Source organism: Medicago truncatula, chromosome 6 (assembly GCF_003473485.1).
Source record: "Medicago truncatula cultivar Jemalong A17 chromosome 6, MtrunA17r5.0-ANR, whole genome shotgun sequence".
Classification (NCBI taxonomy): domain Eukaryota; kingdom Viridiplantae; phylum Streptophyta; class Magnoliopsida; order Fabales; family Fabaceae; genus Medicago; species Medicago truncatula.
In genome coordinates, this window is record NC_053047.1 from 28,634,534 (window position 1) to 28,653,327 (window position 18,794).

Below are 18,794 nucleotides of genomic sequence, written 5' to 3' on the forward strand. Positions count from 1 at the left end.
ATATTCTCTATATACCTGCATAGATAAGTCTCAAAACAAACCAATATTCCTTGCTATTAGGTATGAAAGTACTCTTAGGTATGAACTTTGCTAATTACTTTTGATTAACTTGACCCTCTTCAAATTATTATATATCAATAAATTAAATAAAAGCACTTGTTGTGACCACTGGCAGGCATACCAATCCAAACAAACTAACAACCTCAACAAAAGTCCATTAAGATACGGTTTACCCAAATTTCACACACACAACACACTAATTTTTATTTTATTTTAAGTAAAGTAACACACACCATTGACTTTTTTTTGGTAGTGAAAGATAACAAACAAGTAGAAGAAAATATATAAAAGCAATAAATAAAAAATTGCTCAACTCCCAACTTCCACTTCTCTTTCCTTCCTCCACTCTCTCTCTCATCTCATCTAGTTCTCCAAATTCATAAAACTCTCATAAAACATAAACATCACAACACAATCACCTAACTAATTCATCAATCAATAATCGTCACCTTACCACAAATTATACCATCTCTCAAAATTCTCATAACCTTTTATTAGAAACCGACTAATCTAAAAGATCAAATTCAATATCAACCAACAAGCCCAAAAATCGATCATCACCTTACTCTAAATTATACCATCTCTCAAAATTATGATAACCTTTTCTTTACCGACCGACTAAACTAAAAGATCAATTCAACATCAACTAATCAGTCTAAAAAGCAACTGATCTTTTTTTGGTAGTGTCCAGAATGAATTTGAATCCTGACATTATCTCTATCAATCAAGTTAAACTCACAAGAATAAAAGAACCGTTCATCTAAACATCAACCCAAAATACCATCTCGCTTTCATGTGGCAGACCCAATTGAAATTCAACTATAATCACAAACACAAAACCATACAATAACCATTTATTTCAAAATTCAACTAAAACAAAACCTTTCTATATTTCTCACATCTTCATTTTCCACCATGCTTCACCGTAAACTCTTTCAATCTCAACCGTCCACTTCATCTTCACCACAACCACCACACCACCACCGTCACCACCACCACATCCTAATCCCTCTCCTCGCCGCAACCACCGTCCTCCTCACCCTCCTCCTCCTCTTCACCTTCCTCCACCGCCGCCGAAAAAAATACACCTCCCCACTCACCTTCACCGACGACCCACCTCACCGTTTCTCCTACTCCCATCTCCGCCGCGCCACAAACTCCTTCTCCACTCCCCTCGGCCACGGCGGCTTCGGCACCGTATTTTCCGGAACACTATCCTCCCAACCCATAGCTGTTAAACTCATGGATACTGACACTGAGATTAGTCCTCAGATTAATCGGTCTTTGGATCGGATACCGAGTTTTTATAAAAACAAACACAAAAAACTTATAGACACTTCATTTCACCAAGGTGAACGTGAATTTCACAACGAACTCTTCTTCGCTTCAAAGCTTCGTTCTCTTTACACAATTCCACCGTTAGGGTTTTCATCTGACCCAAAACGACGTCGTTTTTTACTTGTTTATCCTCTAATGCAAAACGGTAATCTTCAAGACGCGCTTTTGAAGCGAAAGTGTGTTGAGCTTTTGAATTGGAAGAAGAGATTTGAAATTGTGATGGATATTGCTAAGGGACTTTGTTATCTTCATTGTTTTGATCCTCCTGTTATACATGGTGATGTGAAACCTAGTAATGTTTTGTTGGATTGTGATTTTAATGCTAAGATTGGTGATTTCGGATTGGCGAGGTTGAAATCGGAGCCGGTTAGGGTTGAGATTGAGGTTTTGGGTGTTGAGAGTGATGATGAGGTGAAGAAAGGGAATGGGAATGATGAATTGGAGGTTGTGATTGATGATTGTGGGTCGATGGAGAGTGGTCATACCGGTTTTTTTGAAGAGGGTGGTCATTTGGGAACTCCGGTGGCTTCGCCGGAAAGTGTTGAGATGAGAATGAATATGGCGATGGCTATGGCGGCGTCTCCGGGGTTTGATAAGGTTAGTGAGAAGAGTGAGAAGGGGAAAGGGTTGACGAGTAATTCGGTTAGGGATTGGTGGTGGAAACAGGATAATGAGGTTGCGGGTTTGACGCAGGTTGGTGAAGGTAAGAAGGTGAAGGATTATGTGATGGATTGGATTGGAAGGGAAGTGAAAAGTGAGAAGAGTGAATTAGAGGGTGGTAAGATTGGGAATGAGAAGAAAAAGGAGAAGAAGAGGAAGCAGAAATTGGAATGGTGGGAATCGATGGACGAGGAAATTGTTGGTGGGATGATGAGGAAAGAGAAGAGAAAGTCGGTGAGGGAATGGTGGAAGGAGGAGCATTGTGAAGAGGTTGCAAAGGAGAAAAAGAAGAATAAGAAAAAGAAAAAAGGTGTAGAAAATGGTGATGATGGTATTAGCAATGGTGATAATTGGTGGATGAGTGATGATGCATTATACGGGGACAGAAAGAAGGGAAAGAGAAGAAGCGGGAATAATCGCAGTGGTAATATCGATTGGTGGTTAGATGGATTCAGTGGTGACCTATGGAGAGCACGCAGGAATAGTTTTGATTCAGCTAGTGGAGATATTCCAAAGAGTGGTGGTGTGAGTAGTACACCAAGTATGAGAGGAACCGTTTGTTATGTTGCTCCCGAGTATGGCTATGGCGAAGATGTCACTGAAAAGTGTGACGTTTACAGCTTTGGGATCTTGTTGCTTGTTATCATATCTGGGAGACGCCCACTTCAAGTGACCGGTTCACCGATATCAGAGTTTCAAAGGGCTAATCTTCTTTCATGGGCACGCCATTGTGCGAGAAACGGGAAACTCATTGAGCTGGTTGATGATTCTATTCAGTCATTGGATAAGGACCAAGCTCTGATCTGCATCAAGGTGGCTTTGCATTGTTTGCTTAAATCACCTACTCGGCGTCCTTCAATGAAGGAGGTTGTCGGGATGCTTAGTGGCGAACTGGAACCACCTCAGTTGCCTATTGAGTACTCGCCTTCAACGCCTTCTCGCTTCCCTTTCAAATCTAGGAAGAAAGGCCAAGGCCGGTAAGTTGGTTACTATCACATAACCCATTTTAATCGGTAATTAGACGAATATACTGGCAGTGATAGTTTTCAAGCGACAGATTATTGTATACTAGGAATTTAAAAGATAGGTCACTTTGCCTCGTGTTGATACCATTACAGCATACGGTTTGGAGTTTGATTAGTGTACATTAACTTACTTCATATATATATATTTTTTCATACTGACTTGTAATATAGACATGCCTTGATTGATTTTATGTCTGGAAATTATAAATTATGGCAAGGACTGAAGCCATTATTGTAGTTCACACTCTCTTTTAGAAATGAATAATATATCATCATACCTTTTATTTACTCAGGAATTTACTTATTTGTTATGCACCATTATTCTTTACAGCTTTTGTAAATTTTGTCAAGGCTTTACATTTTACATTGATTATTTTTCTGCACTGTTATTCACACATGTTGTAACAGAACATTGAAATTTTAAATTATTGAGTTACACATAAGAAGAATCTACTTTATGGTTAAATGGTGTCAACTCAATGGTAAAAGTTTGATCGTGTGACCTCAAAGGATGGAGTTCAAATTTCATTTTGAGATGGTTGTAAAATGAAAATTAGTGTCACTTCAATTATAGAATCTTCCTATTGTTATAGTGAGAATGCACCAATTTTAGATACTACGGTGTTCCTTTTTAAGGAAATTGGTTTGCTATCCGAACAGCTATTCTGTCGACCGTTGGCAGTGATCCATGTTGCAGACACAAATCTTAAGAAAGTGCTAATGTGTTTACACATGGCAGAGAAAAAACAGTTTTCTTATTAGCTATGAAACACGGACACAGACACGGACACCGGACACGACACGGACACTGACACGCCGACACAGATAATAATTTGAGAAAATGACATAATACAATGTAATTATAAGTGTCGTGTTGGTGTCGTGTCGGACACTGACGCGTGTTCGACACCAGGACACGCCTAATTCGAGGAGTGTCCGTGCTTCATTGCTTATTAGTCATAGATAGATTTTTAAGGATAGAATACTAATCACAAGTATGTATTTAATACAGTTATATTGATGTTTATCATTACAGTCACAGTTGCATTTTGGCAACAACTTTGACAGTAGTGTGACTTTCAGGCATGTCTCAATATAATGGCATTCATGTATAGTCATTAAGATGTTTTCAAAAAAATGTATAGTCATTAAGATCAAATTAGACAAATTAATTTGGTTCAACTATGCTAATAAGATCAGAAATATATAGTTCCTAATTCTAGTCATGGAAAATTTTCAGAATTTTAGCCTACAGTGAATTTTAATTTTGAGAGGTGTAGCATTAGTGTCCTTAACTTAACTGTCAATAGTATACTCGTCCAAATGGCTTATTTTTGTGTCAAAACTTGTACTTTGGATCACTTGAATTGTTCTACACTATCTCTTCCCTTTTCCATTTTCTGTTGTGATAATATTGTTTATCTGTTTTAATTTTTGACAAACTACATCAAATCGAAATTGTAATTGATAATGCACTTTCCGAGTCAGTGCTGAACACCCCGGTCGATTCAACAAATTCTGCACAAATATTCCTGATACAACCTTGGCTTATAAACCCATGCTTTCTTGCGAAAACAGTGTGGCAGGGTTAATTTGGGTTCGCAAGAGCCATGCGAATCTCAAACTCTCTTCTGCTTTCTTCCCTTTGGCCTTTTAGCTTTAGCTTGGCTCGATTAAGCTTCTTCATGTGTTTGGCTCGCCTCATTATGTCACCATTTATGGAGTAGGCCTTGGATATGGGTTGGGTCCAAAATAACTTCTCAATAACTATCATATTGATTGGAGTTGGGTTTATCGTAAAATTAGTGTATGATTGGATTGACAGTGAGTTTAGCAGAATTATAGTGCAACACCGTGATTTTGGGAAAATCCATACACTAGAGCACGGTGTGACACCATGATTTTGGGAAAATCTTAATTCGGAGTTTAATAAAATCACGGTCTTCTTGTAACTTTGCGAAACTTACAACGAATTCAAACATGTTTGCCATGTATACTTATTAGTACATTTTAGGCCATTGCATCTGAACTCAGAGATGCTGTGTTCCTGAAAAAAGGATCTATTAAAGTAATGGCATTTTACGAACTGGTGCAATTAACAAAAGATGACAAGAAATTAGCCATCAGAATTAATTGTTTGCATGAATCTGTACCAACTCCATCTTCATAGACATTTTTTTAATTAACTTAAAGATCTAAGTGGTAACAAAAATAACTTAGGACCAATTTATTACATTTAAATAACTGAAAAACATCTAGTGTAATTTTCCTATATATTATGTTTCGTCATATATATTGCTAGTTTTAACAGTGGTGGAGTAGCTATTTTTGAATGAATTTGCTACTAAACAATTCATGCAAGACACATGTCTTTTTAGCCTTGTTGAGCTGTATTTGAATCGAAGAGACGTCAAATTCCATTGTTGTAATTAGACAGTGTTACACTATTATCCTCCTAAATTTAACTCAATTGATAGGGACAATCCATAATATATGCAAGGAACCCCGACCACCACAAAAAAAATGTTATTTCAACACTTGCCTTGCATGGCCCACCTTTTTTTTTTTACATGTTGCATAGCCCAATTTTTGCTCTTCTCACTTAAGGAATTGCTCATTCGCACCTGAATTTACACTATTACCCCCACCGAGAGTTTATTGCCGCTTGTTAGTAGCGAAAATTAATTGCCGTTGATCCAACTGCAGCTAACTACCACTGTCCCAACAACACTTAACTGCCGTTGGTTTCAGGTTTGCAGACAGAACAATTCTGCCAAGTTTAAGGACCTAAATCTTGCATTGTTTTTCATTTGCAAGCATTAACTACCATTACATTCATCCATTCAATCATAGAAAAATCAATTCATTCATTAAACCATTTCCAAAATCAATTCTATCTAAAAATATGCAAAATCAAAATCAATTCCAAAATAATGCAAAAATGGTAGAAAACTATGCGAATAACGCAAATGTCATTGAAGAGTCACATCCTCCAAAACTAATGTTTACATTATGTCCAATTTGGAAGAGTTTCTATCTTTTCAGAGGTTCAGTTTGGATTAGTTTATATCTTTTGAGAAAGAATTTAGAAATTTCCCACACCTAATTGTTATTGTGATTCATAAAAGAAGAGGACAAATCATAAAAGAAGATAAAGATGAGAATTGGTGTGTTCTATAATCCTTTTATTTATCATTGATAGAATTGTTGTAGCTACTTAGAGAAAGAACATAAAGATGAGAATTGCTAGAGATGAAAATTCAGTTATTATTGCGGATTACAGAAGCGTCACAAAATCCGTCATATACTGTTTATGACGGATTTTTCAGCTTTTTGCAACAGATTCCTACCATCACTAAAAGTGAGTTTTTTAGTAGTGAGTAAGGAGAAGTCAGATATTCCGGTTAAGTCGACACCCTCGACAAGCTCCAATCCTCTGCATAATGAAACATTTGATAATACACATACGTACATTTCAAAAAGAAAACGCAGAAAATAAATCCATTTTTGGTTACTTAAGAAGTAATAATTAATTGTAAAAAAAAATACTAATTAATGTTAGAAAAAGTTAGATTGATTATAAAAATTAGAGAAAATAAATAAATAGGAATCATATTTTTTGTGTCTATTTTTCAAAATTTCAAAGAAGAACAAAAACACATCATTTTTTTGGTCATTAAACAAAAACATATCTTTTTTTCTTTTTGAAGAATCTAAATTACCTCACCTAAATTAATATCGGGAAGAATCGAACTGAAATCTTGAAGAGGAACACACTCCAAGATCCCAAGCCAACATCACCGGAACAACCCAAGTAGGTTAAGAAGAAAAAAAAACTCATGTAAACATTGCTTATCAAAAGAAGAAATGAAAACTTTGATCTCCAAATTTTTTCTTAAACCTTTCACACATTTCTTCACATATAAGCAGAATAATATAAATCTAAGACAGGGAGAGGATTGACAATGTGAAACTTAATTGCAAACAAGCTCATGTAAACAATTTCCTGTCACAAGTTATAGGCTAGAATATTGTAATAGTTCATCTCCTCCACAAAGTCAATCACATGCCATTGTTGGAATTACCATGACAATTTTCTTTCTCAGCTCAAATTGATCTACAATGTTGGAATTGTTCACCTGTGCATGGTGAAAACAAAGATATATTAGAATAAATTTTATCCATGGTTTTAGATTGCATAACACACCCAAAATTACAGGACGTGTAAGTCTCAATTAAGGGATGAGTTAAATCATAGGAAAATATTATCCATGACTCATGACTTGTATTATCATTTATCCATGACTTAATGATAGAGAAACACCTTAATTTGGATAGCAATTACTTGATCTTTATGGAAGTTATAGAATAAAATTAGGTTTCAAGGGGCAATTCCAAAATATGATGCAATTTCAGCTCTATGTTGCCTATCCAGAAAATATGGATGGGCGGGGAGAACCCACCTTGCATGTCCGACATGTTATTTGACGGAGATTAGTAATAGTCACTACTAAAATGTGGCTTCATACCAATAACATAATAAAAAAATAAAAAAAAAAACTCTATGCCATAAAAAAAATATATATTAAAACTCCCATGAGGTTAGTTTTTGTTGTAATAAAACAGCCTCTCACGAGATTAGTTGAATTCTAATTGCATGTAGTCATCAATCTCGCAGATTCATGCAATCAATATATTGATGATCGTTTGATTGAGCTCAAACGATCTAGATTTCAAAATCAATATTTTAGATTCTAAAAAAAGAGAGAGAGAAAAAATAAATCAAAATTTGCATTAGTTTTTTTTTTTTTTTTTTTTTGTCGTCTGATCTCAATTGAATGATCCCAAATAAGTTGATTACATTGATGCTTAGAGTTGTTGACTACCTGCGATCTGAATTCAATTAGGAAGGACGAATGAAATTTGGGCTTTATAGTTGAGATTAGATTCCTAACCTTTTGGGATGTTTGCAAATCTAAGTCTATCATTGATGTAATATATGTTGGAGTAACCTTAACTGTCATTTAAAAAAACTTTTTGCCTATGAAAGAAATTCATAAACTCGTCCTTATGAGTTTAGCTCAGTTGGTAGGGATAATACATAATATATGCAAAGTCTAGGGTTCAAACCCCGACCACCACAAAAATAAAAATAAAAATAAAGTCACAAAGGTATATGTGGTGTCATCGCAACAGTAATTACAATTATATTTGTCTTCCTACCACGAAATATAAGTACTATATAACACACATGACACCGTTGTTGACAAAAATCACGATCAAAATTTTGCTTACTCTCTTCTATCAAAACCGATAGTCGATCAAAATTGTATGAAATCGCTACAAAATCACAGGTTTTTATTCAATTTTAAAGGATTCTGGACATTTTTCGATACAGATCAATTTTGTCCTCGGTTTCGATGGTTTCCATTTCGTTACCATCATCTTTGTCAAGCTCTTATTTCGCATAGTAATAAAGAGACAATGAAGGTGAAAATGGAAGTGATGCAAGTGATGATGATGATGATGATGATGATGATGATGATGATAGAGGAAATAATGAGATCGATGAAGATGAAGATGTTGATATGATGGGGATGATCCATATAATTGATGTGTGTGATTTGATGTAACATCTAGGTTTTAACTTTAAGTCATTTTGGTAGAATCCTTCGATTTCGATTGCAATTTTACGATTTTCGATTTTGCTATATATCCCTTTTTTATCTGGAGTAAAATCCCAATTTTGACAACTGCATGACACAACTAAAATTAAAACCATAAATTTCGCTATAATACCTCACACATGACACTTTGGAGTAATCTGCCATTGATTTCTGTTGTAACGCAGCTATCAACTTCAAATCCCTCTTTAGCCAAAAAATTTAGCAACTGTGAAAGTTTGAGCTTTTCCTCTCTTAAGCCACTTGTAAATTCAATTCTCAAAATACCATTATTCTGTTGAACATTTAAATTGCATGATGCATGGTTGCTCTCAATATTTTCCAGCTTAGAATTGGAGAGTTTTTTGAGTTCATCTCTCTTGGTACCAAGTTCATTGATATTATTTTGCATGTGTTTTATGTAATTCACTGCCTCGTTCATATGATCAGATATTGATCGCTTTCCCTGTAAAACCATGAAGCCATCACAATAAGCCTATTTAGTCTTCCATGAACATCTAAAGGGAAGTGTTATAAAACAATAATTATTATGAACGTCGATTGGTTTAATCGGTTAAAATAAAATAAAAAAAAACATAAAAATACCAAATGAACCGTATAAAATCAACCGAAAAACTGATCAATTTCCGGTTCAATCAGCCAATTAATTTGGTCGAAACTTTAAAAGGAGTAAACATTTTTTTAACAAAGAAATTTTATATACATGAAGAAAAACTGGATAAAAAAAATGATATAAAAAAGTAAAAAATTAAAATGGGAAAATATAGAAACAGTTGAACTATATTGAGATCAAATCAACTAGCAAACTGATCAGTTTACAGTTTAATTAATACATAGTATGATCCGATTTTTAAGGAAAAAAATATTTGTTAAGAAATAAATTATTTAAAAAGAATTGAATACAAAGTTAAGATTTTCAATTCACAACATAATCAAATACCATTCTTCAAAAAAAAAAAACATAATCAAATACCAAAGTTTCAACATTAATTACCACAACTAAACCACAAAATATAATAGGGGGAGAAGAACTAAGATAAAAGATCATATGATTTCACAAATCATTCATATCTCATCTGGAATTTTTTAATAAAAAAATTCTACCTATTTATATAAATGTTTAAATTTATCATCTTTTCATTGAATTTTTATGAGGAGAGAGGAACATGTAATGAAGTATGTACTAATTAATTTCAAAAGAGAACAATTGTGTCAACCAAGTATATATTACCTTCAAAGAATTCTCTATGAAAAAACATATATAAATTTCTCACCTTGATGAACTCAAGAGGAAGCAAAGATCGGAGAGATGCATAATAGGTAGCCATTTCTTGTCTCCTTTGCCTTTCAATCTCTCTATGAACAATTTTCCTCTTCTTTTGTTCAAAAGAATTATCTTGATTCTTTGCAGCCTCATAAAGTAGTTCATTATTTGGCTGGCAACTAAAACTGAATATTTTATCAGAATTATTGACAAGCAAAGAAGCATAATTATTATCAAGAATCAGATCCTGGGAGATTTTGTGATGCTGTTTGTGGGGACTATTAGAAAACTGGTGTAAAGGAAACGTGGTATGCTCCATTATATTAGCACTCTAATTGTTATCTTTAATTTTTTGTTTATGGGAGATATATATATATAGAAGAAGATTTATACTTCATTTGGGTAGTTAACTTTAGCTATTTTAAGCTAGGGTCTAGGTTAATTACACGCCAAAGTTTCTCATGAATAAAACTTTGTTTATATTATAATTTAATTAACACATATACACGATAAACATATGAAAGTTTTACCCATATAACTAATTATATCATATTATATTGTAATTAGGTATATGGTATTTTACTTGCATTAATAAACTTCAAAAAATAAATAGAGATTTATCTTAGAACCTTAAACAAAAATGTGTTTAGATGCGAACAACAAAAGACATAATCAAAGAAGAAATACAAAACATACTCTAGAAACAAATGTTAAGGAGAAGTGAGGCTCCTCCTTGATTCTCCATATGCTAGCCTTCCTCTTGAACCACCAAATTTTGAATGAATATTTATGTGTTGAAGGAGCTCTATTTTAGGAATATTTTCTACTGTGTTTGGGTTGGAATATTGTGATTTTCCCTCCAACCCGCAAGGAAAATACAACAAAAAGTTGTATTTTTTCTAAACAGCACACGCGGGGCACGTGGGGCAGCAGACAGAGCGAAAATTCCCTCCGACCCATGCGTTGGGGCATGCACTGGGCGGAAATTGCATTTTTTCACCATTCTTTATGTGTTTTCCTTAACTTGTAATATTTTCAAAGCCTTCTGGAACTTTGATGATCTTTATTCCATGAGTTCCAAATCTTCCATGAGGTGTCTTAGCTTGCCGAATTAAATAATTTATCAATAAATGACTCAAAACACCTTTGAAATTGTTGGAACCTCTATTGAGGGTCTTTTGCAATAACTTGACAAAAAAGATGATGAAGATGAACATAATGAATAGTGCACATAAATTCCAAAGTGTGTGGGACAAACTACCTTTAGGATCGATTCTCCCCCACCAGCTATGCCAACCTGATACAAAAGGGTATACCGGCGAATCAATACGATGAAATCCTTGAAGAGACTTGCACATTCACACCAAGTGTATCGATCAATGGTAGTTTACAAAATAATGTTCTGCCAATTTCTCTCGTGAACTAGAGAAAAGAAAGAATTATTTAGAATTATTTTCGGCAGAATTCTGACACACAACAATGTGATTTTTATTTATACTTTTGAATTATTTTCTGCCTCTAAAGTGTCTATTTATAGAGAAACTTATGTCATTTGGTAAAGATAAACAACCTTTTGAAAGAGTTTGTCCATGAATTGCTTTGATTGTCAAGAATTACGCATTTTCTCTAAAAGATCTCTATTTAACCATTGCAACTTTTTTATTATATTTCGGAAATTTCTCTCACAATCCCTCATTATTTTCAAAATATATCTAAATCCATTATTTCGAAAATATCATGGTTTCAGATAATGGTATCTCACTATTTGAACCTATACTTAGTGAGTTAAGTTTTCACTCATCCCCAAATAGAATGGTAGGCAGGCTTTGAACCAACTATTCATTAAAACAAATGTGTATAACTCACACATGAAATCTTGGTACCATTGATCGAATTGTAAAAATGATACATTTGTTATAAGGCCTTGTGTATGTGTATCCTTTATATGAGAATTTTAGAGTCAAACCCTTGAACTTAATGAAACGGTCCCACTTCATTTTCATATAGGTAAACTATATCAGAAAGGCCCCATAAGTATGGATTCGGGAAAATATATGTTATATGTTCATTAAGAGTAAAACCTCACCTTACCCCTTTTCTTCTTATGGTCCAAGTAATTTTACCCCTTAGCGTTTATCTATCTTCAAGTACTTCAATCAATCTAATAGTTTACTTTCACTGTTGAACCCAAGACTTGATGATACTCAAGCGTGGGTTGAGTTTCCACCATTGGTGATCAATAAGATTTGTGCTTGAACCACATACCTAATGATGTCTTCAATGTCATCAACATCTTTATCCAAAGACATCATATCCTTGTCAATCATTTTATCAAATAATTGCAAAATTTACTTTTAAATTTTATAAACTATGAATATTCAATCCTTCACATAGATTTTTGAATTCTCATACTTATGCATATGGATTAACTTATATATTCTTGATAGTATTGACCAACTATCATCAAATCATAACACTTTTTTCAATTGAGTATATTGTAACCATACACAAACTTTTATGTCATTACACTTTTGCAATTAAAATATTTCACATGCATTTCAATTTGAACTTCCACTTTTCTTTTATATCCGGCCAAGATATCATGCATTGAATGCATTAAACATACAAAAGAAAATATGATCATAAAAGAATGTGATAACCAATTTTAACTTCATAAAATGGGTATAAATATGCAAGTCACATACTCCCCATAAAATTAAATATAACACAATCGAAAATAAATTCATTGTGTTAAATTTAAGTTTTATGCTTAAAATGTTCAGTGGTTAATCCAAATGAATATCACAAAAGAAAATAAATAATGAAATGTTCAAAATCAGACGAGGGACAACAGGTTATACCGGTGTAAAATTCCTATAACCATTCTTCAGGGGGTGTGAGTTTCAAACCCCATTGCAATGCCAAAAAACAGAAACCAGGATTTGGGCACCATACATCATTACACTTCTATAGATGAACATCGTATAATTGATATATTTAAGATAAAATTACATCAGAAATCATTTAAGTTATTTAATTGTAACCAATTTATTATAATTAAAAGACAAATTTTTAAAGAATATTAACCAATTTGTTATAATTAAATAAATTAAAATACCTATGATGTAATTTAGCCATTATTTAGCTATAGCCAATATGGTACTTGATCAATCATACATATTTTTACTGCAAAAACAATTTTTAATGCATTGAAATGTACCCATGCACCGTAATGAAGTGACATTACACTAAACCAACACAACTGTTGGAACAAATATCTCTATTAAGAGGAAATTAACTTTCTCGGTTAATTTCAATCAAAATCAAATAAGCAGCAAGTATATTATTTTTCATTTAGAGCATCAGACGAGTAGTTTACGCAAAGTGTCTCTGTCTATAGAAAAACTTATGTCCTTTGGTGAAGAGAAATGACCCTTTAAATGGATTTGTTTATGAATGGTTACAACTTCAATCGTCAAACATTACATATTTTCTTCAAAAGATCTCTATTTAACCATTGCAACTTTCTAAATATATTTTGGAAATTTCTCACATAAATTTTCCGGTTTAAGGAAGAAACAAAATTACATGTATTGATCGAAAACAATACCAAATGTCCCTATAATCATGGACAACTTCTCTAAAACTCTTCTATTCAGTTGGTATAACATGTTTCCTCTCGGAATACATGAACGTATCTCAACAATCATCACGCCTATTCTCATGGTTGAATATCGTTGAGACTCTTTGGGCATAACTTTATTGTCCCAAAAGAAATTGTTATACCCTGTTTTTGGACCTAAAAATACTGGGCCCAATTTCATCTCAAACTTTGTCAATTATCAAGTTTCAACTGTACAATTCATTTTGTCTCTACCTCGCAGTATTTTCAATCACAATTTTACCTATGTTTTTCTTGCATAAAACCTTTCAAAATGTCTTTACTTGTCTTGTAAGTCATTCAAAAGTGTCTCTGAATCATTACATTGCTTTTTCTACAGTTTATTTCAAAATTTGCAAAAAGTCATGCAGAAGGGTATTTTGGTCATTTCCTGCAGTGGGACCCATTTTCATCCTTGTGACTGTCTCTGAGTCTTTTCAAATTCATTTTTAACATTTCATCAGTAAACCCTGTTTAAATTCATTTCAAACTTGCGTCCGAGTCAGTGTCAAGTCTGTTTGAGTCAGTTTAGGTCATTTTTAGCCCTAGGGGCATTTTGGTCATTTCACACAAAAATTTGGCATAGAGAGGTTACTTTGAAGTACCTCATTTAAGCCATTGGTTCGTTTTAGTCCGTTTTGTCAATTTTATTTTTGTTTCGCTTTACGTTTGGTCAGATTACCAATTTTATCCCAATTTTATTTTTTTTATTATTATTTTATTTTTTGCATTTTGGTCCCCAAAGAAGTCCAAATTTGCTTTTTAATCCAGAACTTTTTTTATTTCGCATTTCAGTCCTTTTGGTCATTTGCAGTTTAGTCCTTGAGTTTTTGTTTTTGCAGAAAAGTCCAATGCCACATGGCAGCTCCTCATTGGTCCAAAACTACACATGGCAGTCTATAAATAGCTTTATTCTGCACAGATCCAGGGGTGACACATCACAAACAGATTTTTTCTTCTCTCTCTATTCAGTTACAAATCAAAACAGAAAATCATCAAGAACACACACATAAACCCTAACCGAAAATCATCACAGATTCATCAAATTCATCCTTTTTTTTGGTGATTCTCAGAGATTCTTTGCGAATCTTCATCATCGAATCGCCTCTGCTCCACAATTCAAGTGCGAATCCGCCACCGGAAGCGGCGAATTCAAGCACGATCACAGAGAGAGGGGAAGAAGAAAAATCAACAAAGCAACAAATTCGTACCAAAATCCAGCAACAAATCCGTACCAAAAAGCCACAAAACCGAATCCGAACCAAATCCGTACCAAGAATCACAAAAATCCACAAATCCGCGCCAAGAACATCACCAAACAACAAGCACAAATTCGGTCAAAGAGCCACGTGAAAGAGAAGAGAAGGAAGGAAGGAATATTCCGGATTCGGAAGAAAGCAAAGCTCTCTCCCTTGCTCTACAACACACCACAAATAGGTAACAATTCCTCTTCCTCTTTCTTCCTCTTTAAAATTCAAATTTCCGAATCTTTGAAGTTAGATCTACTCCGATTGGGACTTTTTCTCAAAAAACTAAGTTTGGATTCATGAATAGCACGAAAAAGGATATCTAAAAATGTAAAATTTTTCAAAATCGGAGGAGTTTGCTCAACTCCGGCGGCGGCGCCGCCACCCTTGGGTGGCCGGCCACCACGCCGGAGGAACAAACTCCGCCGGAGAAGATGAAGATCATCTCCTGTTTTTCCAGAATCCGGCGCGGTGAGGAAGAGAGAAGTGAGAGCTTCTCTCACTAGAATGAGAGAAGAGAGAGAAGGAGAAGAAGAGTTATAAAAAAAAACCGGTTTCCCCCCCTTATAAAGCCAGTGAACCGGACCGGTTCAGGACCGGTCCAACCCCCCTTGGTTCCTGGCCGTTTGATCTAGGGTTTCAGGACCCTGGATCAATCGTGTGGTTCCTGTGCAATCTGAGTTTTGGTGTTGGGCTTTGGGTTTGGGCTTAATGTTCTGCACATTTCTTGCTTTTTTCTTGCTGTTCACACCCCTATTTTTTGCTACCTGCACCTATGTCTTGATTAAAATTGTGGTAAAATTCCTAGAAAAATTCATACATGTTTCTTGATATTTTCTTAGTGTTTTTATGACATTTTTGCACATTAAGGATCTATGAAATTTTGGTATAATTAATTCATAGCATTTTAATTCTCTTTGAATTATTTGTTATGGATTCTTCTTCACACATTTGTCCTTGATGTGAGAATATGTAATAAAAGCTACTTGATGTGTTAATATGAGAGATTTGTGCCTATAATTTCATGTTGATTTGCTGTTTTGATTTGGTTCATAAGTTCTTAATTTTATGAACAATATATGCATATTTTGAAAGATATAAAATGCCAAGTTTATTCTAGAAAATATGGCATGAAACCATGCTTGCATGTTTCCAATAATTCCATGCTATAACTTGAGATAAAGAAAACTCTTTCAAAATTTGTTAAAGCATGAGAATTAGAGGCCAAGAATGCTTTAGGTTTCATACCTAAGTTTTTAGGGTTTAATGTCATTTTGTTAACTTTTTGTGCCATCTTGCATGCTTTTATTTCTTAGTACTTGTTATTTTTTTTTTACTAACAAGTTTACTTTGGTACTTCATACATATCGTTTAGCATTCCATTTCCATTCTTTTACATAGTTTAGTTTCTTTGCATTCATTTTTTACTTTTATTTGGAATTGTAATATTTAGGTAGGTGTTATTTTTTATATTTCATGCAAAGACTATAGAATGTATCTAGGACAATGTAAAAGGGACTATGGACTCTATTGATGTACACCGACACGAGCACCGACACTCACACACGGTGTATGACATTCGTTTAGATGTATGATTAGGGAACGCGAGTACTTAGAAAATATTTTTTTTTCGTAAAGCAAACCAAGTTCCATAATTCTAGCTTTTTTTTAAAATGAACTTTGGAGTCAACACTCCTTTGATGTTTCCTTTTACTTTCTTAAGAAAATTCTAAATAAACCTTAAGTGACTTAGACTATTTTATTAAGTAAAATTGGGCAAACTTCACATTTTTTACTTCTCAAGCCTTTAAGGCCTCCTTTCTCTTCTTCAAAAAATCATTTTCAAACTTTAAAAATCAAATAGCAACACATTAAAATTTTCTTCAAATCAACTAAAAGATAAAAAGTCTTACAACTTCTCTCCCCCCATTCTTAACTAAATAAACCTCCCATTTTCAAAAGTAAGTAAAAATAAGCGTGAATATAGACTTAGGAAAACGGCTCCTATAGAGGACTATAGTTACTCCGGGTGCCTAACACCTTCCCGTAGTAAAACCGACCCCCGAATTCGGAAACTCAAGGGTTTTTCTCCTTTTACCCTTCCCAAGAAAAAAGAGAGATATCAACGGTCGAAAGGTACAAGTCCAATTAATGGCTTGGCACCCAAAAACCATGATAACAGAAATCAAACCTATATTTGCATATTTTTTTACTAACTTGTCTAATCTCATTTGTTTCAAAATCAAATTTCACCTAAGGTTTAAATATGTGATCCTCGACATAGCAAGACAAAATAAATAGAAAAAATTTGAACATAATATCAAAGTGGAACTAGACAAAATATAGATGTCTACCCATCCATACGAATAATGTAGGCGATCAACCAAACGACCACTGAGGGTTAGTTCACATCTCATAATTAAAGTATAATCAAATGAAAATCAAACAACATTGATTCATTCTTATACTATCATACTATCATGAACATAAAACCAATTGTAAGTTATCCAGTCAAGAAATCACACATTAACAAAGTTTGTCTATTTCTGCAACTTTCTATATTTTCTAAGTAATTCAATAAAGCAAGGTAAACGTGATCAAACACCTCAACCAAACATATACACTACTCACATATGATCACAGTAGCATATTCATATAGGCATCATAGGCCAATTCCGATTAAATTTAAAATTTCAATAAGTTCGTATCGTTTTATCATTTTTCCAATGAATTCCAATTTTCAAAGTAAAACCAAGTTAAAGCTCATGATTACCATCCAAAACATTTTTATAAATCAAGGTTACAGTAAACAACCCTAACCCTACCCTTTTCCTTTGAGAAAAGCGAGTTCAAAAAACTGTGTTCTTGAGCATTTTTCAAAAAGTTTGATTCGATTCACAAAACCAAATTCAATCTAACTCATTTGATGTTTTCAAGGATTTAGAAAGTTTTACAATAGTTAAGTACATCAAAAGAATCAGTTTTGGACCGTTCGTATCGGCCTCGAAGCAACCGGAACACCCAAGAACACGGGGTTCTACACTGTGCAACTCGCCACGGCGAGCTGCAGCAGAACAGACTCCCAGTTCTCGGTTGTTCCCTCTCAGGAACTCTCCGATTTTTACCGAAAATTTCCGTTTTTGATTCCCTTTGACCCAAATTTGTTCCCAAACATGGAATCATAACATCAATTTTCACCAAAATGATCATTATGTTCATTTTTCACCAACACTTACAATTTTCTCAAGTTTCATTCAAACTTCACAAATAACCACACCAACTCAAACTCCATTAACATACAAATATAAACAAAAATTGATGAAGTGATTTTAAACATGTTTTAACATTAAGGCTTAATTACACTTTTGGTCCTCACATTTTGACCAACTCATGAAAATGGTCCTGCCTCTTTCAAATCGAACAAAACCGTCCCTAAACTATCATTTTTTTTTTTTTGACATAAAGCAGGAATTTCATTAATGATGATTGAAATCCTTACACATAAAAGGGTAGATTTCGTGAGGGAAACTCTCAATCCAAACTCTACATCCTATTGATTTAGCTAAAACAACTAGATTGTGAGCAACAAGATTACAACTTCTTTTAACAAAAACAATATTACAATTACTCATTCGGGACAAGTCTATGGCTGCAACACGATTTCTTCCTCTGAAGCAAAGAACAACCGTTTCTGCATCTTTCTCAACAATCAGGCTGGGAAAATTCTGCTCCACTGCCCACATAAGACACCACCTAATTCCCAACATTTCTGACATCAAAGGTGATACCTCTGTCAACTCTTTGCGCCTTGCCGAAAATAAGACATTGCCACTGTGGTTTCTTGCAATAAAGCCC

General features: G+C 34.0%; 2 protein-coding genes across 2 annotated transcripts; one reads left to right on the forward strand and one right to left on the reverse strand.

Moving 5' to 3' along the window:
- Positions 1-389: 389 nt before the first annotated feature.
- Positions 390-3,375, forward strand: LOC25479500 (receptor-like serine/threonine-protein kinase At4g25390). Its single transcript, XM_013588105.3, has one exon. It carries the CDS (start codon positions 976-978, stop codon positions 3,037-3,039), a length of 2,064 nt encoding a protein of 687 aa, XP_013443559.1. The 5' UTR covers positions 390-975; the 3' UTR covers positions 3,040-3,375.
- A 3,560-nt stretch (positions 3,376-6,935) lies between these two features.
- On the reverse strand, positions 6,936-10,393 carry LOC25479499 (transcription factor bHLH118). The gene is made up of 3 exons (XM_024774814.2): positions 10,042-10,393; positions 8,883-9,212; positions 6,936-7,222 (listed from the first exon to the last, which is right to left on the reverse strand). Exons 1-3 carry the CDS (start codon positions 10,348-10,350, stop codon positions 7,142-7,144), a joined length of 720 nt encoding a protein of 239 aa, XP_024630582.1. The 5' UTR covers positions 10,351-10,393; the 3' UTR covers positions 6,936-7,141.
- Between the last annotated feature and the right edge of the window lie 8,401 nt (positions 10,394-18,794).